The sequence below is a fragment of the Oenanthe melanoleuca genome, chromosome 12, assembly GCF_029582105.1.
Source record: "Oenanthe melanoleuca isolate GR-GAL-2019-014 chromosome 12, OMel1.0, whole genome shotgun sequence".
Lineage (NCBI taxonomy): Eukaryota > Metazoa > Chordata > Aves > Passeriformes > Muscicapidae > Oenanthe > Oenanthe melanoleuca.
In genome coordinates this window covers 2,969,557-2,993,123 of record NC_079346.1, presented here as the reverse complement: position 1 = coordinate 2,993,123, position 23,567 = coordinate 2,969,557, and the positions used below count along the sequence as shown (strand labels likewise).

General features: G+C 44.4%; 1 protein-coding gene across 1 annotated transcript in view; it reads right to left on the bottom strand.

Annotated features, from left to right (window-relative positions):
* Positions 1 to 21,821, bottom strand: part of PDZRN3 (PDZ domain containing ring finger 3) — a 129,381-nt gene extending 107,560 nt beyond the window's left edge. The window contains exons 1-3 of the mRNA XM_056501698.1: positions 20,862 to 21,821; positions 15,222 to 15,308; positions 14,036 to 14,143 (exon numbers count right to left, since the gene is read on the bottom strand). Of these exons, the coding sequence (XP_056357673.1) occupies positions 14,036 to 14,143; positions 15,222 to 15,308; positions 20,862 to 21,578 (912 nt within the window). The 5' untranslated portion in view covers positions 21,579 to 21,821. The remainder of the gene's footprint in view (positions 1 to 14,035; positions 14,144 to 15,221; positions 15,309 to 20,861) is intronic.
* Positions 21,822 to 23,567: the final 1,746 nt, after the last annotated feature.

Below are 23,567 nucleotides of genomic sequence, written 5' to 3'. Positions count from 1 at the left end.
TTCATACACTCAGCTAAATGCCCCGAACTGATTGTGGCAATGCTCTGCCTTGAGTTCAGTGGTCCACAACAATCTGTGGTTTTGCAGTCAGATTCTTCTATTTTGGGAAAATCTGTGATTTGTAGGTGAGCAGGAATCCCCAGGGATAGAGCAGCCTCTTAAATGTGTGTAAAATGTTCTGTACACAATGCACCACAGCAAACCCGATTATTTAAGGGTGAATGTGAATAAAATTAGGTAAATTTTTCATACAGAAGCAAATTTTAAGTTAAGATACATCTACTTGTCACTAACTGAGACTTTATAAAAATAGTTTATAAATACTTTCTGCATAAATTGCTTGAGGTCCCAGAAGAATTTAAAACATCTTGCCCTGTGCTTTCTTCCCTAAAGAATTTTCTGGAGAGATACACACTTTTTTTTCCCCCCCTTCCTTATCTATTTATTTATTTTCCTTTCTTTTAACTGTAAAGTCAAGGAATCATGTAAGACAACATCTGAACATACACAGATTTTGTAACAAGCTAAGAGTGTAAAATTATATTAGGTCTGTCTAGAAAGTCTCTAAATATCTGTCTAAATGTTTTCCTTAAGTGGCTCCTTTTGCTTTATATTTTCTCCCACGAAAAACTCTTCCAAGTACCGAAGTTACAAAATGGAATCATATTTTATTGTTCCTCTAATTTTCCACTGAGCTTTCCCTTGTTTGTTTGTTGCTGGGCTATGGCTTTTTTCTCCTTCAGAATCTCAGTTCCTCCCCTCTCAGGGTAGGTGGTCTGTAACACTAAACCATCAGGCAATCAGTTTTATGCTTTCCTTTCCAGCTCCAGCTTTCTTTTCCCAAACAACAGTAGGAAATCCTCTGTCTGACACAGAACAGGATAAAGAAAAACAAAAATCAGCTCCATTTGTGATTCAGAGATAGGCTCAGTGCTCTTAATGCCTAAAATGCCCCGTGTTTTGATAAAACAAAATACTTTAATCCAAAGGCAATTTAAATGATGGACAAAGTAATGGTTGGGAGAGAACAACAATAAACTGGAGCTTTAGAACTGACCTTGATCTAGAATTTGTTGAATTTGTACATCCAAGCAAAAGAAAACTTTTAACTGTGGGGCTGAACCATAAACTTGAATAGAATAAATCTAGTTAGATGGTGACACACACAAAATTCACATTCAGAGAAAAGTAATTTTAAGTAACTTGGATGCCTGACAATAACACAAGTCTGATGTCTCTGTAAATCACAAAGAGTGGCAGAAGTCAGTGAGTTTCAGTTGCAAAGTCATTTCTGCAGGTTCCAAACCTGTATCTACTCTGCAGTTAATGAAAGAAATTGAAATTTAAAATCAGGAATAGAAAATGACTGCACTGTAACAAAATAACAGGAATATTGTGAAAGGAAAAAAAAAACCCCAATGTTTTTCAGGCATAATGTTGCATTTCATTTGCTTAAAAAGGAAAAATGTAATATTTAGGCAGCAACATAATACACTGTGGTTCACTTTCTCCTGTCAAAAATCTGGTTTATTGGGAGAATAAAAGCAGTTGCAAATGTGGATATTAGGAACTGAAGGAAGCAGAAATGGAGCTGTTTATAACAGCTTTGTTGTTACAAAAAGGGAGACTGAACTGAAAATCTCATTGTTTTCCATAAAATTCTTCTCAAGTGTCAAATACCCCAATTTGGATTCTCCAATGATGAGTTAATGTTTAAGTATTCAATGGAGATGGAAAATACATTTGTGCCTGTCACAGATCAGCAAATCTGTCATTTGTAGATTATTTCCCCATGTTGATGGACTCTGACACTGAGCAGTGCCTAAGACCCCAGTTGTTGTTGATTTAATGCATATCCTTTAATTTAGGCAAATAAGTAGCAACTTTGGCTGTAGTAAAACAAATCCCCCACTTAGCCTGAGCACATAAAACATGCTGAAATTTCCCTGTTGTGACAGACAACTCATGGGGCAGCTTCATCCCAGGGGTTTCTGCCCACTACAGACCCCAAAGGCTTGCACAGAACCAGTAAGAGTCCAATAAATAGCTGTGAATTTACTTTTTTATCCCTAGGTTTTAACAGATTTTATGCAAGTGGCCATCAGTTCCCTTAGTGAAATCTTCACTGCTGATTTCAGCTAGACAGAGATCAAATTAATCCAACACTGTGCTTGTTAGTTCAGGTCAGCGTTTGCCTTTCAATTTTTAGCAACTTTTAAAGTACCATCCTGCTGTCCCTGGCCACCCAGTTCAATTTCCTTGGAGGAAGGATGGCTTGAAATGCTGTGGTTTGCAGTTAACAAGTGATTACCACATGAAGGACAGATACAAACAAAGGCTTTGATTCTTCCAGCATGTTTCACTTACACATTTAATTTCCCAGTTCTTTTTCCCCCTGCTGAAGATGATGTCCATCACCTGATTGCCTCAGAATATGAATGATCATGAGGCTGGTGGCAAAAAGCAGTCAGGACCTTTCCCAAGACCTCCATTTACAGCCTTAATTTGCATTTTCCTACAAGGATAAGTAAATTTTTCCATGGTTTATCGCTTCAGTGACAACTCCCTTGAAGCAGCCATGATAATTGCATTTTTTCGTGAAACAGCAGGAAAACACTTCCTAAGCAGTTAAAAGCTTTTGGGCTTAGTTTTTCTCCAAAGGTTTTTCTACAGGAATTTAGGAATTTATTCCTTGCAGTCAGACACAAACAAGAGCTAAGCACCAGGCTCTGCATCTTGCTCATACTGAACAGAACCTCAGGCAAGGGGATAAACAAAGGGAAAGCAAGTTATTTTTAGTTATTTGGGGCAAAAAGGGACAGAGTCAGTGACAAGTGTATCATCTTAGCTCTGGTCCCTTTGTTCTGTAAATCCATTATTCACATTGTAACACAGCATTCAAACCAAGCAGAAAGTTTAAATTACTCCAGTCACTCCAGTCTGGAGGGCTTTTCTCTCAGATTATGCACAAAATTCATTTAATCCAAAAAGAAACTTCACAGCATCTTCTCCCAACTCCTGTTTCTGAGACACTTCACTGAAGTGTTTCTCATTAATTCCAAGGGTTTGGGTGTCTAACAAGAGCCACAGCAGGGTCAGGGCAAGGCAAGCTGAAAAGGAACTGAGCTGCAGTGTCAGAGAAGGGAAAGTGGCTTTCAGAGGGCTGGAAAGCCTGGGGATGTGCTGGAGCTGAAATATCATGTACTGCTCTCCCTGCCACCCTTGGCTCCACCCTGGGTTTGTAACTCACTCTAACACCAGCCTCAGCAAGTCTGCTAGTGCCTCCTCCAGTGAGGCAGCCAAAAACTGGGCAGAAAACTTGCTTTTGGGTCAGCTGAGAAGCAGAGAAATATAGCATTTTAATTAGCAGCAGGACATAAAACTGGCTAAAACTGAAGAAGGTTTTGTTGCTAGAGGAAGGTTTGTAACAGAAATGGTGAACAATTCCCCTGCTGCAGAGGAAACCTTGACTGCAAAGGTTCTAAGGGGAAAAAAGGGCCAAAATGAAGGGAAAACAATGAAAAGCTGTATTGAAAAGAAGTGGCTCAGTATGTACTGGCTCCCTCAAACACAGGCAGGAATCACAGGGCTGGCTGTGTGAACACTGAAATTAAAACAAGGGCTGCTAGCAGGACATTTCTGAGCTGTGAGTGCAGCTGAAGACAGCCAAGAGCATCTGTTTGTCCCCAGCACCCAAGGGGCCAGACTTTCACTCCAAAATGGGAGTCAGGATTCTTGACAAGCTAGCAGGAGAAGGGAAATACCACTAGCAGAGAAAATACAAAAGTGAGAATTAAATAAATCGCATTTTATTCCAATTTTATTGTGGTTAAGCGAACTGGCTCAACTCGAGTGAGGGTGCAAGGCAGTGGCTCCAGGAGGTGCAGGGCACATTTCAGAGCCTCCCTGGCTGCATTTCATATTCCAAGATATTATCATCACCTGGCTTTGTTTGTTTGGATTTAGGATGAAGCAAGCTTTAAAGAGTCTGACACACATGGTTTTTTTTATTCCATCATTTAAGAATTCTTTGGAACTATAGACAGGGGATTTCTTTAAAACTTACAAAATAGGAATAAATTCTGAATAAACTACAAGGGAGAGATATCCTGAGTCAGTGGAGTATCCTGACAAAACAAATATTTTTTTTTCTTTGCAAGAAATTTTCTTGGAAAAAAGTGCTGTACAGAAAAGGGGTTATTTGTTCTTAGACTCTGATAAAGATGATAAATTTTGGTTTTTTTGCTAAAGAGAAACACAATTAGGCAGAAAGCAATGGTTCATCTCCACATGTCACACATCTAGAAGAGGATGCTAATTTCCAATTTCCAATTTCCAATTTCCAATTTCCAAGTCCATCCCCTCTGTCTGCAGATCAGGTCAGGGACTCAGGGATTTCCAAACTGGACCTGGTCTGAGCCAGCAGTCTGTGTCCAGATCACATCTGGAGTGGCCATGGAAGATTTGTCCTTCCCACCATGACCTTGTCCTTGGCAAACCACAATGTTTCTCCATCCAAACCAAGCTCCCTGAAATACAGGCCCTAAAATCCCCATAATTTCAGCCACAAAGCTCTTTCTTTTTTTTTTTTTTTTTTTTTTTTTTTTTTTTCTCCATGACATGGCTTCTTATTTACAAGCAGTAATAGAGCTTGAAGTAGCAAAAATACAAATAATCACCTTATTTACCTAACTGATGAAAGCTCTGCCCAGAGCCCCTCACCATTTGCTGTCAGATTTTGGGCTTGAGAAAAGAGGCTTGTTAAAATAAAGGAGAAAAAGATTTCTGTTTAGAAATCAAGTTAGAGAAAAAAACTTTGGAGAAGGCTGCAAGGGTGGAGATCAGATGATCTTTGTGTGTTTCTTTAGGAGGAAAAAGAAGTTATGCAATTCCAAGCAGTCATGTGGTATGGCAGCTGCTAAAGTTACTGCTAATTTTTATTAGAGCTGGCCAGAGCCAGAAAAAGGGCTGCTTTATAAGCAAGACCTTTAAAGAAGTAAACTAAATCTTCCTGAGTTGGGAGGCCTGCAGAACTGAGAGAAGGAAAAAAATAGTGCTAAAAAAGTTCTTTTTTTTTTTTTTTTTTTTTTCCTCTCCCCCACCTTCAAATGATTCAGGAAACATTTTCACTCTCCCTTCCTGTTGCTGGTTTCTTTCTCATATTCATCCAATCAATCAAGCAGATGTTCTCAGCTCAGGCTCCTGCTCAGCCCAAAGGACTATTCATGTGCAGGATGTCTGTGAGCTTTTATCCACGTGGCCCTGGGTCCAGGCTGACCCTGCTCCCCAAAACTCCTCTCCAACCTCAGCCATGCCATGATCCTTGGAAACATCCAGAGATTTTATCTGCTTGATAAAACTGGAGATGGGATTCCAGAACTCCCAACAGTCTTGTGGTATTTTCCAGGACTGAGCACCTGTGGTTTCTGCCTTTGAAAATCTGTGCAGGAATTAAACTGGACCCTGAGCCAGGCTCCATCCCCAAACCTGCTCCTCACTCTCAGCTTTGCACACTTTTGTGCCCTTCAAAGTCACCTGGATGATGGCAAAAAATAATAAAGATTAACTGCAAACCCTACAAGATAAAATCCACCCCACTGAAGAGACCAGACACAGCTCTTCATATGTCATCTCATCTCTGCCCAAACAGGATTAATTTTGTCCTGCTGTTAAATGGAGCAGATAATTAAGCTGTGGATACTCCTCTGGGGCTGTGGATGAGAACTGTGCCTGTGGGGAAGGGTAGAGAGGAAAACCTGCAGGGATGCTGCTCCTGAGATCCACAGGTCCAGTCCTACAGCAAGGGATCTATAAATTAGTGATTTTTTATTTTAAAGAGCATTTTAACACCAGGATCAATCAGACTACAGAAAAGGGGCTTGCACTGACAAAAGATACTGTTTTCCATACTCTGCCTCTTTTTCCACCTGCTCCACACAACTGAAGCACATTTAAGGCACAATTGAAGCTGGAGATGAGACACTTGCACCACGTGCAGTCCTTGGGAGCAGGAATCCCTGGTCCTCACACAGGGATGTCCCTTGGCACACACACAGGAATGGGGTGGATCTGCTCATTTACTGCTCAGCCCTTCTGCACCACTGCTCCACCACCCCAAGGACTCAGATTTCCTTTCTGTTTGCAGTATTCCCCCACACAGCCCAAATGCTCCTTTCAGAGGCAAATTCTCTTTACAGATGTAAGACTTCACAGGTAGAAGCTTAAGATGGCACACCTTTATATGAAAGCTAACACAACACAAATTTACTTTTGATACTAAAGATGCATAATAAAAGTCTTAAAAGGAAAAGAATGATTTCATTTAAAAGTCTCAGTGGTGGAACAAAATTTTTCAACTGCTATTATTGTCAGCCCAGTCCTATTTGTATTTATGAGAGCCTAAAAACTTTACAAGTCCTGCAGTTGCACTTTGTAGTGGAACACAAAATAGTCAGGTTACATTGTTTTGAAATTTATCAAAACATGCAGAAAGTAAAGCAGCAGTCAACAATGCTGGAACTGAATTCCCAGTGTTGATAAGCTGTCACCTCTCAGTGTCTGAAGGCCAAAACTGTAGTCAATTGTGGATAATTTTTCATAGTGTGAAGAATTAATTAAACAAAGGAAAAAGGCTCATGTATGAAGGAGAGTGTGAATCTAATGCCATAATTGCCATGCAATTTGCTAGAGTACATTTGATAAACTTCTACTGAGCATCTCCTTTTCCAAGTTTTCCTGTCTGGAGTGATTCTTGTCCCACTACAACCTCACACTTGGCAATTTGATAAAATAAACAAAACCCACCACACCCAGTACTGGAATAGATTTTGTTTACTATTAAACACCTTATTTGTCATTAAAACTACAAAGACCACTAGGCAGGAGAGACTTTGTTTTGTACTTCTCACAAGAATAGCACCATGATCTTGTTCTGCAGAAAACTCCCTCCACCAAAATTAACCAGGGCTCAGCTGCAGGATCAGGATTTGGGATCCCCAGGAAGATTTGGTCATTCTCCCACACTTGGAATTTTTTGTTTGGGGAACAAATGCAGTTTTTAATTCCAAATGAGGAGTTATGCAAATGTGACTCAAGTGCCTTTTGATAGTGCTGGTCTGAGCTTGCTGCTTTTGTCTGTTAATTTGCACTTAGTTCATGCATATCTTTAACCCAACTGGCATGGAAATGGGACACATATGTACTAAATTAGGATAATTGTGCCTGATTGCCCAATTATGATACCAAATGTGTGAAAATAGTTGATAGGACATTCTGTGTGTTTTCTCTAAAAAGACTCTGTGCATTCAAAAATCTAAAAATAGCAGTTAATCATAACGGTTTGGCTTGAAATGTGGAAAACTGACGAGATGATTTAAAATGCAAGGAATTGTACCACAAATGAAAAGATTAAATTGTCCCATTGTTATATGCTCCATGAGCATCCTTTAAATTGGCCCAGCATTTGTTGGAGTCTGACACGTTTCTCTCTGATGAGCTGCACAGGGTGAACCAGCTATTTTTCATTTCTTTGAGGGAGTAACAATTCCTAACCCCAGATTCTGGATTTATCAGGTGGTTTGTGCTTTGAATTCATCACAAACTGTCCCAGGTCCCAGGCAAGGGCTGGCCTGCAGCACCAGGTGCCACCAGCCTTGGCACAGCCTCTCTCTGCCTCACACCCACCAAGAGCTGGATTATCCAGGCCATTACCAAGGATGGGTTTAGCAGAAAATTGTAAAAAGTATAGCTGAGGGAGGATGGATGGATGAGGGAATTCATGAGCTCTGGGACCAGCATGACAGGAGGCAGGAATCCCTGACTTCATGTGAGATTTGACTGGCAATCACCAAAGCAGTTTGCATTTCCTCTCCAATCCTGTTCCTTGTGGTCCCAAACAAGTTAGAACACACCAAAGAGAAGCAACATTTGCTAAATAATCTGTGACTTTCACTATGTTTTAAAGCTTTGTGTCAGCAGGACTTTTCTCCCAATTTTTCCAACCTTACAGTAATGAAAAGTTTGAGGCAAGAGGATCCAACCTGGAGAGCAAATTCCTCATAATTGACTCTCCTTTCCCTCAAGAGCCATTTCCTGTTTAACTGCAATTCCAACACAAACATGAGCAAACATTATTTAGCTTCTCTGTGGATGCTCCATCCCAGAAAAGGCATTCCTCCCAGTTCCAGCAGTGGCAATTCTTTCCTGATTTGTGCAGAGTTGTCATGGTCCCCATCTCGAGAGCACTGAAGGTTTTATGGGAGAGATTTCATGCTGGCTAAAGACTGAAATGGTTGTTTTCAAGTAGACTGTGTGAGCAAGGAAAGCAAGAGTGGAGGGAAGTGCAGGGGAGAAAGGACTCCAGACCATAATCCCATTAATTTAAAATGTGTTACACATAAGGGATCTATTCCTGAGTTTAAGAGAGTCTCTTTTTTTTATAATTTAATTACCTCTTATTCATTCATCACGCCCTTGAGAACAATATTCCAAGCTTCCACAGATTCAAAATGCCCACATTATGCTCAGGGTCAGCATGATGTGGACTTCTATTAAAAAGAAGGAAGAATAAGAGGGTGTGGAAATTTGAGAGGAACCCACACAGGACCTTTCCAAAAGCTGCAGCATGAAATGTGCTTTCAACCTGAGCTCTGCAGCCTGCAGGTCAGAGAGTGCTCGTCCACAATATCTGAAACAACATTGCTTTTTTATTTGCAACACTTATATTTTTGTTCCATCCAATTTATGTTTCTGGTTTTGTTTGTGGGAAGAACAGTATTACAGTGCTTAGTGTAGAAATCCTGTTGCACCTCTTTGGTTCATCCTCTGGCTCATCCCCTTGCTTTCCCCACCCCCCTTCCACAGCTCAGCCTGTAGTGCTGGTCTGAAATCAGGGAAATAAATTTATGAGAGGAAAAAAAACTCACTGATAACCGAGGCTGCCTGTTTTCATTTACATTTTCCTCTTTGGGTTGTTATTGTTACTCCCTTCCCACCGAGCTGTGGGATCTCTGTTTCAGCACAGGCACGATGCTGCTTTATTAACAGATATGGACAAAGGGAAGTTTTCTGGGAGCATAAACTCCAACAAGAGCTGACTCTGCTGAGCTGCACTGGCTCCCCACAAACGCTCTCGTGTGCTGGCATGTCCTGGCAGCAACTGCAGCAGCCAGTTTTAAGTCACTGTCTGAAAATGTTTTCTTGTAGAAAATGAATTCCTGAGCACAGGGAGCTGCACAGATTCTGGCTGGCAGAGCTGAATTTTCCATTCATGACAATTGTGGTTAATCCACGTCCTGGTCAGAGCTCAGCTGGCACTGGGTCCCACAAGGAGCTGCAGGCTGAGGATTATCCTGCCAGAGCTGGCATCCTTTAAAAAGTGCTCACCAGCAAGTCAGAAATGGAAGGTGCTGTTCAGATAGCACATTATTGAGTGATGGTTTGTGGGAGCTGCTGTGGGTGGTGCAGGTGAGCAGGGCACCCAGGGCAGTAACACACTGAGCCCTTTCAGCCCCAGCTCAGTCTGCTGGAAAAACGAGACCACCAGACCACAAGGAATGTTTCTTCTTTTATTCATTCACTCAGTTTTAAAGCCATCCTTGCCCCACTTTGTGTCACTGGCAGGGAAAGGTTCACCATGCTCCTGCCAGTGTCCTTTCCTGCCATTCCTCTGTGGCTGGTGCATTTCTCTGTGCTGATGTGACTTTTTCAGAGGCTGTGCTGTGAACACAGCTACCAAATTAATCTCCCTGAAATCCACCTAACCCCCTCCTGTGAGCAGAAAGTGGCTCTGCCAAAACACCACACTTACTACAGGGCAAACAGGCGAATTTTCTTTGTACATCCACAAGATTTGCTAAAAAGTTTCATTGTTCTGGTGTGTAATCTGTGAAGAAATGCACGTCCTGGAAAAGCAGCCTGTAATTTGTAGCACATGAGTGTGCTTTGGGGAAAATCAATCAAATGAACTAAGACGTGTTCTCAACTCCTAAACTAATGATCCTTCCTGTGAGCAGCATGAAACACCAGGCTAGTCCCAGATGGCATAAATCCTGCAGGTTTCAGCAAAGCTGGGACAGTTTATACTGCCTCAACAGAGCCCTAATTGTGCTGCAAACTTCTCAAGGTGCTGAGCAGTCAGCCTTTTCAAAAACCTCCTTCTTCCCAAGCAGTCCCAGAGCTAAACAAACAAGTTTACCAGTTAGTGAGAAGAGAATGCCAGATTTAATTTATAATCTTTCAGGGCTGATGTGCTTAAAAATAAAAACTCTGAAAATATGATTTTGTCTTAAGAAATGCCAAGCAGCTGCATAGAGGCATTCAGGGCTGGGACCTGAACCAACTTCTGTTGAGAGAGGAAATTAGGAGCATTTTGTTACCCTGACAAAAATGAAATCTATGAGAACAGTAATTCCTTCGCAGAAAAAATCAATAGTTTCAGCATGTTTTTAACGTGGCAATTTGCTATGGAACATCTTAACAATACCTCAGTAAATCACCAGCTGAAATCAGCTGCTGGCTTTGAATGTCCAAGTACAGAACTGCATGAAAAATGTGGAGGAAATCTCTCAAAATCGTGACTTCCTCACTCCTAAAGTCACTGTGAAAGATCTGAGAACAGATACAGGTAAGAAGCTTTGGTTTACATAGAGAAGTCACAAAACCACCAAAATCCAAATTTTCAATCTGGCAAGAACTTCTAGAACTTCTTTCCCTCTGTGCCTCAGCTTACCCAGTTACAGAGTAAGGATCTTATTAAACAGTGAGGGGAAATTACTGAGCAGTTAACAGCCACAACATGATTTCACAGTCCTATGAAAGCACTAAAAATCATTATTCAACAGATTCTGTAAAACAAAATACAAGAAAAAAGCTATTTCTCTGTATTTTTTACATACTGCTCTGATGACTGAGTAGTACAGACCATGCAACATTCATCTTGATTTTTGTCATTTAGCAGCAGCAACACAGACTTCACAGTGCCATTACTTATTTCAATGATATGAAAAGGGCCAAAAGACTGCTTTTAAAGAAAATTCAAGTCAATTCTCAAACCTGATTAACTTCACATTTAACCTCCTGAAAAATGTGGAACAGGAAATCTAAATTACATAAGGAAAATATGTTTCAAAATTATCTCTGACATAATTCCAAGGCTATCTCTGGATTAAATTGTCAGGGGATAGAATTTGCAAGCAAACAGCAATAAAAAAATGCTTCTGCTGTCAGCCCTGAAAGTACCCTGGATGTGTTTGTATTCCACTCTGCCTAATCCCTGCTCAGTAATTAGAAATGTTGTGGCAGTTCTGAAAACGAGAAGTGACGCTCTTATTTTATATGTGCTCCAAAACTCATCCACCAGAAGATCTGCAGCAAAGAAACATTTTCCAAAAGGAAATCAAATGATTCATGTTTTACTTCATTGTGAATTCTCTGTGATGGATGCTGGAATTAATTAGGGAGATGTTATGCTCAGTGTCTTATACTGGAATAAGAATTTTTTGTGGAAGAGTCTATTTGGAATCACGCTGTTGATACATAAAACCTTAATACTGAATGATCAAGTTAAGTTCTAAATAGCTAAATTCATTTCTAGAGAAGTAAGTTGCCATCTTTCCTCACCATTTTTTATGTTTTTGAAAACAAATGTGAGCTGCTAGGATGCTCTGCTCTGTGCCAAGTCCTCCAGCTGTGTCCCCCTAGTTACAGCCACATCTGTAAATCATTTTTGAGTCAAACTCCCAAATCAAAACTTTGACAGTGTGAAGGTTATAAAAAAATCTTGCCTCTACAAGGACACCACCACTGGCCATTACTAATTCTCATCTAGATAGCTTACAGATATTTCAATTATCTAAGATAATTTGGCATGAGGATGATAAATCTCATTTAGATGCCTTGATGCAGGAGGTATCCCCCTTTTCCTTTTCCAGAGCAAGGCTAGATAAAATGTGCTAAATATAAACTGCAGAGAACACAGGATGAAACAGCTGCTCTCAGGAGCTGGTGTCCACAGTATCTGCATTTTGAGGGCTCTCTTCTAGAGCACTCCAGTCTAGTGCTGTGAACTGGATGCCTGTAGTGGCTGGGCTGCAAGGAACAAATAAATTTATCTAAAAATGAAGTCACTTAGCACCCTTGGAGACTGCTCCACAGTGGGAATCAAACCACGTTAGCTGGGCACCACTCAAGGCTGTGCACACACAGGACTCTCCTGATCCAGAGTGAGATGCTGATCTGGAGGCACCCAAAGCCAACCCTTGGGAAACAATGTGCTCCTTTTTCATCAGCATTTTGTGTATATTTAGAGGTGAGAAGAGTGAATATGACAATGAGTTTGTGGTCAGCACAACAAGAGCTGTCAGCACATGTCAGCCCCATGTCAACACATGGGTTCTGCTTCCCTTGGTGTGTTATTAATCCAACAAATTGCTCTAATGTCTTTGTTCTGGGCTTGTCTCCTCTCTGAAAATGCAGCTTGAACTGTGCAAAAGGCTCTGCACAAGCACTGCTGGCACAGGCATGGCTCTGCCAGGGAGGGGACAGGGCAGGAAAGCTCACCCAGCCTGTCCCCTCTGTCCCCATCACTCCTCTGGACACACAGAGTGTGTCCTTCCTGAGCCTGCACCAACACTGAGCTTGGGGAGCAGCAGGGAAGGAACAAAAATAAAGTCAGAAGGGAGGAGATGGTGCAGAGCCCATGGAGGCTGGCTGTCCTTGTCCTTGTCCCCTGCCCTGGGAGCCAGGGTCACTTCCACAGCAGTGCCAGGGCCGTGCTCCAGAGCTGAACCAGAGACCAGGACACTTCCTAACCTTGGGGGATGTCATCTGCCACAGTCTGGGTTTTCACGTGGTTGTTTGGTTTATGTGACTGAGCACTACTTCAGAAACGGATGTCAGCTTTCCAAGGAGGCTGTGGGGAAATTCAGGCTTATGGGAAACCTTTCAGCTCAAACAAAATCACAGAGTTCTCACAAAGCTCTCCCGACCTTTTCGCAATTAGGTTACATCACACACTGAGTTTGAGCAACTCTGGATCATTTCACAGCTCAGCTTCTTATCTTTTTATAGTTCTGCTACTGTGGCTCCATTCTTTCCCATATGAAGAAACTTAATTAATATTTTATACTCTTACTAAATTGTGAATACAGTTTGCCATAGCAGTACAGAAAAAGGCAAATACACTTTGTCCCTTGCCAACAGAAAATCCTTAACAGCTGTTTATTGCTCATTTGCAAAACATAAGAGCAATGGAATTCCATTACTTAGAGAAACTGGCTGTCCCATGATATCCTTGGCAACAAACACCACACTTATCTTTTTGAACAATAGACTCTCAAAGTTTCTCCAGCCTACAAAAATAAGACAGTGAGGAAGACTTTTTCTGAACTGCAAAATGCCAAACAATGGGAACTGACTCACCGTCAGCTGCATTTTGTTTCATGAAATTGAACTTTTTTTCTTGCTCTGCCCCTCCAAAAAAGAATTTGCTCACTGTGAACTTAGAGAGAAGTTTCATGCAACCATGCAACAGGAAGAGCTTTTTATTTATTTATTTATTTAGAGGTCAAGACTTTGGCAAAATGAGGAGAAATTCAGACTGCAATCTAAGTAATGTAAGAGCTCACAAACAACATTAAAGGAGTTACTTGGGTTTATGATAAACCATGGAGAAATCACAGAGAGGAATTTTCCCTGACTGTTCAAAACTTAAATACCAAGAAAAATAACGTTGTGCTTTACACCACAGATATTTCACATATGGTTTTAACTAAATAACTTCTAAGTTTCCAACAACTTAAAAAAAGAGCTATCTGTGGCATACCAGAGAGACTCCTCAGAAAGTCAGGACATGCACATACCATCCATAATCTGGTTTCTATATTTAGGGAAGGACTATACCTATAAAGCCCTGGAGGTCAGCACTGCATCAAGCCCAGCATATTTTCACAGACAGATCTTCTAGACAGTGTTTACCACTTCTCCCAAAGCCACAGCAAACATGCCATGTGAAGAAAAGGGTAGTGTATTGTCATACCTCCATAATCCTGTCGTGGATTTGCAGCCCTCCTTCCTTAGCAGCAGGCCCAGAGTCAACTATTTTGGATACAAAAATTCCTTCACTTGATGATCCATCCTGATTGTCCTTCAAGGGTGAAAAGGAAAACACATTATTGTCCCTCTCATCTGCTCTGGGCTGAAGCTTGTCCATGTCACAGCAGTGCAGTAATTTGAGAGAAATATTCTTACTGATGTCTTAACATGGAATTGCTTTGTGCTAATGAGAACACCTGATACTCTGAGTTTGAAAAATTAAGCAACCAAGGATGGACTTCCATTAGGTAAATTAGTTGCTTGATAATCATTTTCCTCTGACTTAGGCCATCTCAGGAGTAATTGTCATCACAATTATTCTCCCAGCAAAATCCAGTGAGACACAGCCTGCTTGCACATCAAACACAAGACAACAGTGCAGTTTTCATTTTTAGTTGCACAGCTTTTCCTCTGGAGACTTGAATATAAACCCATGAAAACACCTAACAAGGTATTTTCATATTCCTGAGTACTGTGCTTCTAGCAGTGCAGAACAATGTCTCAGAAAGTTGAGAAACTCTAAAGAAAGAATAACTTTCAAGTGAATTCACTAGCAATAAATTGTGATTAATGTCAGATTTCTGAGCAGCCAAGAAGTAGTTCTGAATACTTTCTAAATTACTGGACAAGGTATAATCCACTCCTTGATGTAATTAAAGTCATATGCAGCAGCTCCAGCCAACAAGCATCCCAAAAAAATACATTAGTGAGTGCGTGGTGCAGGAAACATCTGCTGAAATCACAGAATTCTAAACCAGGCTGTGCAAGTCCCATCCCTTCACCTGCACTCTGCTGGAAAGGAGAGTAAATAATTTTTTTTTAATGAAAGTTGTGGCACTCAACCCATGAACTTCACAGAAAAAGAGAAAGAGACACAGTGGGTTTTATCATTTTGGGAGTGGCACTGCAGCAGGATTAGTGGTGCTGGCTGTGATGACATGCAAGAATAAACAGGCAACAAGAGAAAAGGCAGCACAGTTAATAGACATCCACACAATCTCAATGGAAGAACTGCTCTGAAAGAATCCCAAGAGGACCAAATGCTTGTCAGCAACATTTTTTCCCCTAAGTGTTGACCTCCATGCTGTTCCCAACTGCAAAGGGCAAACATATTTTAACAATTAACATACCACGCACGGCCGGCCACCAATAATATTAAATCCAAGAGATCCAGAGTCCCGATGAAGGACCAGAGTCAGAGCTTTAGTTTCTTCACCCTACAAAGAACAGATAAACACATTCAAAACACTGTGTGTGTGGGGGTAAAACAGGTAAACTTCTAACCAGGCTTTTTGTTGGGTTGTTTTCTCTTTTTTTTTAATATATTTTTTTTATCCCCTTGTAGTTTGGAGACAAATGTTTGGAATAACTTTGCAGCTCCCAGTGGCTGCTCCAGCCACCCCACTGAGCTCCAGCAGCAGAACCTCCCCTAAGATTTATGTGTCTTTTTTATTGAGATCTACAGTGAGACACTTAACAGCAACAGAAGGGGTTTATAAGCAATGCTGGTTCCTGCAACTACTTGACCCAGTCATATGTGATGTGTTATGTAAAATACTCCACGTTTCCAGTAGTCAAACTCTTTGACTTTTCCACTGCTTGAGGGTGACTGAATCTTAGGACTGGATCCTTGCATTGCCTCTTTCTCCTGCTGACTATGTGACATTGTTTTAAGTGACATTGTTTTAAACAGCATCAAACACAAAATTCTTGTCAGAGTTTTAGAAAACAGCATTAAGCAAAACTGCTGGAAATTCTGCCACAGGCCCAGAATGGTAATTGCTATTCACAGCACCTGCCGTGCATAATTATTTTTTCTCTGGCATTTTAAGACTAGCAAAACAGAAATCTCCCATCACTGAAAATCATTATGTTAATCCCCCAAAATATGAAATTCTGCAGTGAATAGTTTTCTGGATGAACAGCATACAGCAAAGATACACAGGAAGCACGTTTAATATTTGGGGAGCTGTGTGAGCAGGCTCTGTTTTCCTGGTCTCTCATCCCAGCTTGTTCCTAACTACAAACCTACAAACTCCTACAAAATGTCCTTTATGACACAGGGATGCTACTTAGGCCTATTAACTTTTATAGAGACAAAACTAAGTGCATGAACTGCTAAAGACAACTAAAAGTTCACAGTGCTCTCCCTTCAGTCTCAGTCTAGAGTTGTCATTTCCAGGATAACAAACGACAGCAGAGCCCTACAAAAAGCCCTCTGAATAACATTTAGAGATCAGAATAGGATCAGTACGTGCATCTAGAGATACAGATGAACTTTTCTACCTCCAAAACCATCTTCTTGGTTTTATCCAAAGGGTGAAAAAGTTATGAACACACAAAGAAAAGTTTGAGGAAGTTATCTTACAAGTCTGGTTTTCATAACCAATTAATGACAAAAAATTGCAACAGTTACATTATAATTCAATGCAGATGGTTTTAGTTTGTGCATTTTTCCTCTAACATGTCAATTTGAAGTTGTCAATCAAATATTAATGTCTATTAAAGTCATAAAAAATGTCACAGTAATCCTGGATTACTGAATTACTCCCAGAGATTTGGGGATGATAAGGATCCCAGTTCCCTGCCAGGGTGAGCTGGCAGAGCTCCACTGACCACACGCTCTGAGCTCCTGCATGGGGAACTGCACCAGCAACTCCACCTGGAAATGTGCTTTACAGCCTCCACGTCAGCTTCTGATCACTATCTTCCCTAATGATCAAGTAATAAATAGACTTGGACCTGATACAGAGGAACATGAACAAACTCTGGCTGATTTCATTTGAATCTGCCTGCACTTGGCAGCAGTGAGAACCAGGTACCCAGAAGAGGACTGAAAAATGGAGTAAAATCCATTTCCCTGCAAGTCTACAGACCCAGACCTCACACAGGATTTCAAGGAACAAATTTCCAGTCCTGTGAGACCACTTTCAAGGACTGATGATTCTTCATTTGAAAGACAAGCACAGGCTAGCACAACTGTTTCCTTCTATTATCCCCATTTAAGAAGGCAAATCAATTAGAACAATCAAAAAACAATTGCAGCATTGCTCTCAAGACACTTTCAATAATTCGAGTTGCCTGGTTTCATTAAAGCCTCCTTATGTGGCTTTGATTTGACACTTTTATACCTGGCTGAACAAATGTTAAAGCAGGTGGGATTGGATGGGTCAGTCATAAGGGAAAAGAAGCAACTAATGCAGCTTTCTGTAGGTACTTCTGAAAATGTGCTTCTGTCTACAGGGGTTTTAAAGACATTTCCAGGTTTTTCTGCTGGCTTTGTGCAGTGTCTCCATGCTCCCCATGGCAGCAGTCACGTTCCAGAGCTCCAGCCCCACCATGGGTGCAGAACTGCCCAGCCCTGGGGAGGCAGCAGCACCTCTGACACTCTGCACATCCACACCTCAGCCCTTAATAACCCCTTCAACAACCTTCCCCTTCTCTTCATAAGGAAGCCACCATGCAAATGATTTTTCCAGGGCTCTGCCTTTCTCTCCCCCTCCAAGATCTGGGCTTCCAGCAGTCATTAAACAGTGAGGTAACTGTGGAAATGTGGTGGCCAGGGGCCAGCCCTGCCCCAGCAGCTGCTCCAGCAGCAGACCTGATGGTTCCTGGCATGTTGTATTCCCACAGCTGAACAGAACTCTTAAACATAATTCTTGAAATTACTGTACTTCCCAGCTGAGTAATGTGCAGCTAATAGAGTGCCTTTCCCTTTAGATAGCAAAGACTTTGGTAGTGCTGTGGCCAAGTCTGTCTTCACCACAGGAGGCACCTCAGCTCCCTGTTCACTGGGGAAAGGGCTGCCAGGACCAGCCTGGCTGAGAAAAACACATCACCTTGTTTTAAAGGACTTCATCTGCCCCTTACAGAATTCAAATCTGTGTCACCACCACCACAGAGGTCCTGAGTGTCACATCAGAACTGGTTCTTGCCTGGCTGATCCATTTAAAGTCAGTCCCTGGCTCTGCAGAGGGGTTTCCACTCTGGTCTCTCCACTCCTGATTCCCTCTCCCCTTGCTCCTTCCCAAAGGACTTTGTTGGCTGTGTAAATAAGGGATTGACCAGATCAGCTTATCAAGAGGTGTGCACAGTGCTGTGTTTCACCAAGGATTAAGCTTTGTTTGAATTGTACAAGTTTTTTTCTTGATTGTTCAGACTTTGATATTTCAGGATTGACATGTCTGATCGAAGGAACCACTAATTTTGAGTGAGGCACACCACCTTCCCTCCCACTCCCTCCTCAAGCTCATCCTCCCCTCTTTCCACCAAGGAATAAACAGTCATTCTCTGAATAAACATCTGAACTGAACACAGAGAAATTCATGTGATAATTCACATGGATGACACAACTGGGGTCATTTTAGGCTACCTGATTCAGGAGCTTATAAAATTGTGAGATGATTGCAGATGAGTGTGTGTATAAAATATATATTTATTTATGTCTTCTCTCAATATGGTTATGGTGGTGTTACAGAACTCACCTCAGAAATGGTAGATGAAAGCACAGAAAAGCTGTGATTCATCCAGCACCACAAACAAAGTCTGTGCTAAGGCGAATCCTGACCTGAGTCTCCAAAGCTGCCAAAAGATCATGAATTTGGATCTTTAAAGAATGGTCTAATGTCACTTAATATCGTATTTCCTCTTTGACTAAGCATTTAAACACAACTGTATGTGGGCATTTCTTCTGTTTTGACTACAGGACACGTCATCTGATTTATTCTGGACTGGTTCTACATCTGCAGCAACAAGCAGCCATCAGGAGGAAAGTGAGAAAACTCTTTTTCTCCATCTACTGAGGAGCCAGAACATCCCACAGTAAGTTCTGCAATAATCACTTGTAAGCTATGAACCCAGATTGTTGGTGCTCAGCCTACTTGTGTTTAGCATAGACCAAACCACTACATCTGAGAATGTATGAAACATGAATAATGGTCACAATTTAAATAATTATAGCAAATTGGTTATTTCACACTACCATACTCTAATCCCTGTGTTCAGGGACATAATCCTTGGGCAGATTTATACATCCTGCTGAGTGTTCCTGCACAGTCTGTGCTACTGTCTCTGAGAAAGGAACCCCAGATTGGAAGCCTGCCACAGCCCCAAAGTGGGAAAGCATCCCCTGCACTAGGTGATTACCAAGGGTCTTTTACTGAACTCTCTGGGTCACAAAGATGCAAGTTTGCTATTTGTGCTTGCCTGGGAGCTGGGCAGGACATGGAAGTGACTGACTGCTGGCCCAGTGGCTGTGGTGACACGACACCTTCCACCTTCCTCAGTCACCTTCCACCTTCCAGCCTTCCTCAGACTGGTGGCTGCTCCAGAGAACTGCATAGCAGCCCTTTGTAATCGGGCTGGACCCAGCACAGGGCTCTGGGCCAGCTGTAGCCATAAATCTGACAGAAAGTATGGCTGAAAATATGTGTCATGAACATTTGCAGCTCTCAGGGTTACAGCAGCTCCCTGCTCTGTACAGAGCTAAATGATTCAAATCAAACATTATCAGCAGTGGCCACGAAGAAGAGGTGGTGTGAGAATAAAGAGATCAAAGATGAGGCAGGGATGATTTCTGACAGCAGGACTGTGCAGGGCTCTCCTGTCACCAGCAGTGGAGATGGAGCTGTGGGAGCAGAAAGGCTCCAGAATGCCATGGCAAAGTGCTGCAGGAAAGGGGGGAGACACAACTGTCCTGAATCTTGATTTAACTGTGAATCCCCAACTGATTTTAATGGTACTGCTGAGATTTTGACCAGCACACACCCAGTATTGCCTGAAGTTAGAACAGTTCATTTAGTACTGACATATTTTCTGGTTTGAGTTAGGAAAACAGGATGGGTTCTGGCCTGGATTGCTAGGAAGGTTAAAAAAAAAAGATCCTCTAACATGAAGCTATATTTCCTTTACACAGCTTTTAGAGCCTCAACATTACCAAAGGTGTGAATACAGAGCTCTGACAGTTTTGAACAGTTTAATACTGCTGTGTCTGTGGTAGCACATTCCAGGTCACTGGGAGGACTCTGAATGTCTTCATTTGAAAGATAATTGACTTCCAGGGCTCCCCTTGCTGGGGAGCCTCATTTCAATTAAAACCTGGGGATTGTTGTAGCTGTGGCTTTTGATTCTGGCCATTTTATAAATGGTCTAACTTTGAGGGGTTGAAACAAAGTTAATTTTCCCCTTCCTAATTAAAGAACCCTGTGTGACTCTGGGAAAGAAATCACGAGTACACAGCAGATGTCTTGTATTTGGATGTGGATGTTAGATGATGGCTGCAGATGCCGAAATAGCTGGCGAGGTGTCCGAGTTGCGTCATGGTTAATCCCAAAGCCTGCGTTTTGTAGGGAGCCCTATTGTGGGATGCTAGGTGAGCTCAGGCTCTGGAAAACAACGGGTCACAGCGGCTTCTTCCAATTCCCTCCACTTTGTGTGACTCCTGGGAGTCAATTTCTGCCGGCTTAATGCCATTTCCAGCCACTTTCAGAGTTTTCTTCGGGGAAGAGAGCCAAGAGAAAACAGCAATACCGCAACCTTGTTACTTTTCCGTGCGAGTTACCTTACAGTGACTAGCTAGCAAATGACGGACACGCTTACAAACACGCACCTACAGAAAGCATATTCTGTCTGAATAAAGAAAGCCGGCACATCACGGCTATTAAACCCCAAAGCTCAGGTACATTCGGAAGGGTTTGGGGCCGGATGGGCTGTCCGGAAGCCCCGCGCACGGGACAAGGCGCATCCCTCGGGATGCGCGGGTCCGTCCTTACCTTGCCGGGGGAGGCTGCGCGGGCTCGGGCCAGCGCATCCAGGCGGGCGCTGTACTGCGTGAAGCGCTTCTGGTAGCGCAGCGCCGTCACCTGCAGCTCCAGCTGCGCGGCCGCCAGCCGCGACAGCAGCGACTGCTCCCGCTTGCCGGCGCGCAGCGCCTCCTTCTTCAGCGCCTTCTCCAGCGCGGCCGCCCGCGCCTGCAGCGCGGCGCCGTGGGCGCGCAGAGCCCGCAGGCAGCCGTGGCCGCCGGCGCGGCGCTCGCCGTGGGTCAGCACCAGCCCGCAGCCCTGCTCGCACAGCCCCGCGGGCCGCGCCTCGCAGCGCTCCCGCATGTGCGCCTCCACGTCCCGCAGGTTCAGCACCTGGCGGCAGCCGCGGTTGCGGCACTTGGCCGGGGAGAAGTCGCAGGTCTCGGCGTGCTCGCCCAGGTGCTGCAGCGGCACCACGGCCTCGCAGCCCCGCGCGTGGTTGTCGCATTTGATGTCCAGCTTGAGGATGAGGCTCTTGAGGGGCAGGACGTGGTTGAGCTCCTTGGTGGAGATGCGCTGGCAGTTGACGGGGCAGCTGCCCTGCTGCACCACCCAGGGCAGCACGCAGCCCGCGCAGAAGACGTGTCCGCACGGGGTGGTCAGCGGGTCCTCCAGCACCTTGTTGCACAGGTTGCACTTGAAGTCGGGATCCACCTCCCCGCTGAAGCGATCCAGCTCGAACCCCATCCTCCTTCCGCTCCGCCGCAAACAACCGGAGAAAAGAAAAGCAAAAAAAAAAAAAAAAGAAAAAAAGCCCAGAAAAAGTACCCGGAGTGTGGAGAATCAATAAGTAGGAGCCGATCCCGCCGCCGCCCCAGAGGCAGCAGAGCCCCCGGCCCGGCCCCGCCGGTCCCGGAGCGAAGGAGCCGCGGCCGCGCCGCCAACCGAGCACAGCGCCCGCCCGGACCGGGACTGCCCGCCCCGCACCGGCACCGGGACCGCCCCGCACCGGGACTGCCCGCCCCGCACCGGCAGCGGGACCGCCCCGCACCGGGACTGCCCGCCCCGCACCGGCAGCGGGACCGCCCCGCACCGGCACCGCCCCGGCCCCGGGACCGCCCCGACACCGCCCCGCACCAGGACCGGGACCGCGACCGGCACCGCCCCGCACCGGCACCGCTCTCCCGGCACCGGCACCGCCGCACACCGGGACCGGGACACCCCGCACCGGCAACGGGACCGCCCCGCACCGGGACCGAGACCACCCCGCACCGGCACCGCCCCGCACCGGGACCGGCACCAGCACCGGCACCGGCACCGTCCCCCCAGCGCCGCCCCCCGCCCGCCCCGGGGTCCCCGCGGCCGGACAAGGCGGCTTTGTCTCGGGAGCGGGCGGGGACGCGCCGGGCTCCGCGCTGCTGCCCCTGCCTTCCTCCAGGGACGGGCACACGAGCGGCCGGAGGGGAAGGGGCCGCGGATGGGGAAGCGGTGGGAGCAGGGAGGGAGGGATGGAGGGGAGGGGAGCGCAGCGAGGGTCGCAGCGGGGTGCGACAAGGTGAGAGCGGGCGGGGATGGAGCGGTGACACTGTTCGGAGCGGTGTGGGACACATCGGCTCGGTACAGACTACAGGGCAGGGGCGGCCAGCTCAGCCTGGAGCTACGTGGAGGAGTGGGAAGTGTCCCTGCCTGTGGCAAAAGGAACCAGATGATATTTAAGGTTCCTTCCAACCCAAACAATCCAATGGCTCTGTGATGATTTTTGGAACAGGCACTCATGGAGTTGCCCTTGGGGTCAGGTCCTGGACGAGCTGACTCGAAACTGGGCTGACTACTCAGTCCTCAGATGAGAATTCTTACATTGCCGACGAGAAAAAGTGCAAACAGAACAGTCTGCCAGCGTGTGAGGGACTGGAGCGTTAAGGGTTAATGATTTGCAGAGGCAGCAGGGTGCTTTGCTGAGGCCGAGTTTGCACCCCCAGCCGAAGGGGAGGAGAGGTTTTGGATGTGTGATCTGCCTAAGAACAGCCCGGGTACAGGGGGGATGGACACCCACCAGCAGAGGATGGCCACAACAAATGAATTTTCTTTATCAACAACCCAGGTTTGGGGTCAGACGGGGAAGGGCAGTAGGAAACAGACCCTGTGGAGGCGGGTAATGCTTTCTGTCCTGCCCATGTACTCCTGTACACACCTGGCTCAGGTGTAAACACCTTCCCTGGGGAGGTATCAGGACATTCACACACAGACCTGAGCGTTTTGAGAAGGTGCAACTGGCTCAGCTATGCCATCGTGTCTGAGAAGGCACAAACCATCAAATATTCCCAAAATGCTCCCAGACTTATGATCCACAGTGTTACAGCAGAGAGTGGAAAACTCCCCCTGCAGGGGAGGTCCCTGGCACTAGCCCCTGACTCTGAACGTGTGTTATCCCACTGAACTTCGTGTTCCATGGATCTCCTCCATCCATCACTGATGGATGAAGACTGAGACCATCACTTTGACAAACGGGCATCAAAACTGCAGCAGTCAAGTCTTGTCTCTGGATCCATGGATTGTATTTTTCCACTCTCTACTCTTTTCTTTCTTCTTAATTATTTTCTGAAGTGACCTCTTTATACTTTTATATTGCTGGATTACTAGAGATAATACCCAGAACAGCTATGTACCTCCTTTCCATTGCAACCAAAGTGTTCCAAAATAAACTTGCCACACATTTTATATAAGTAAAAATACTTC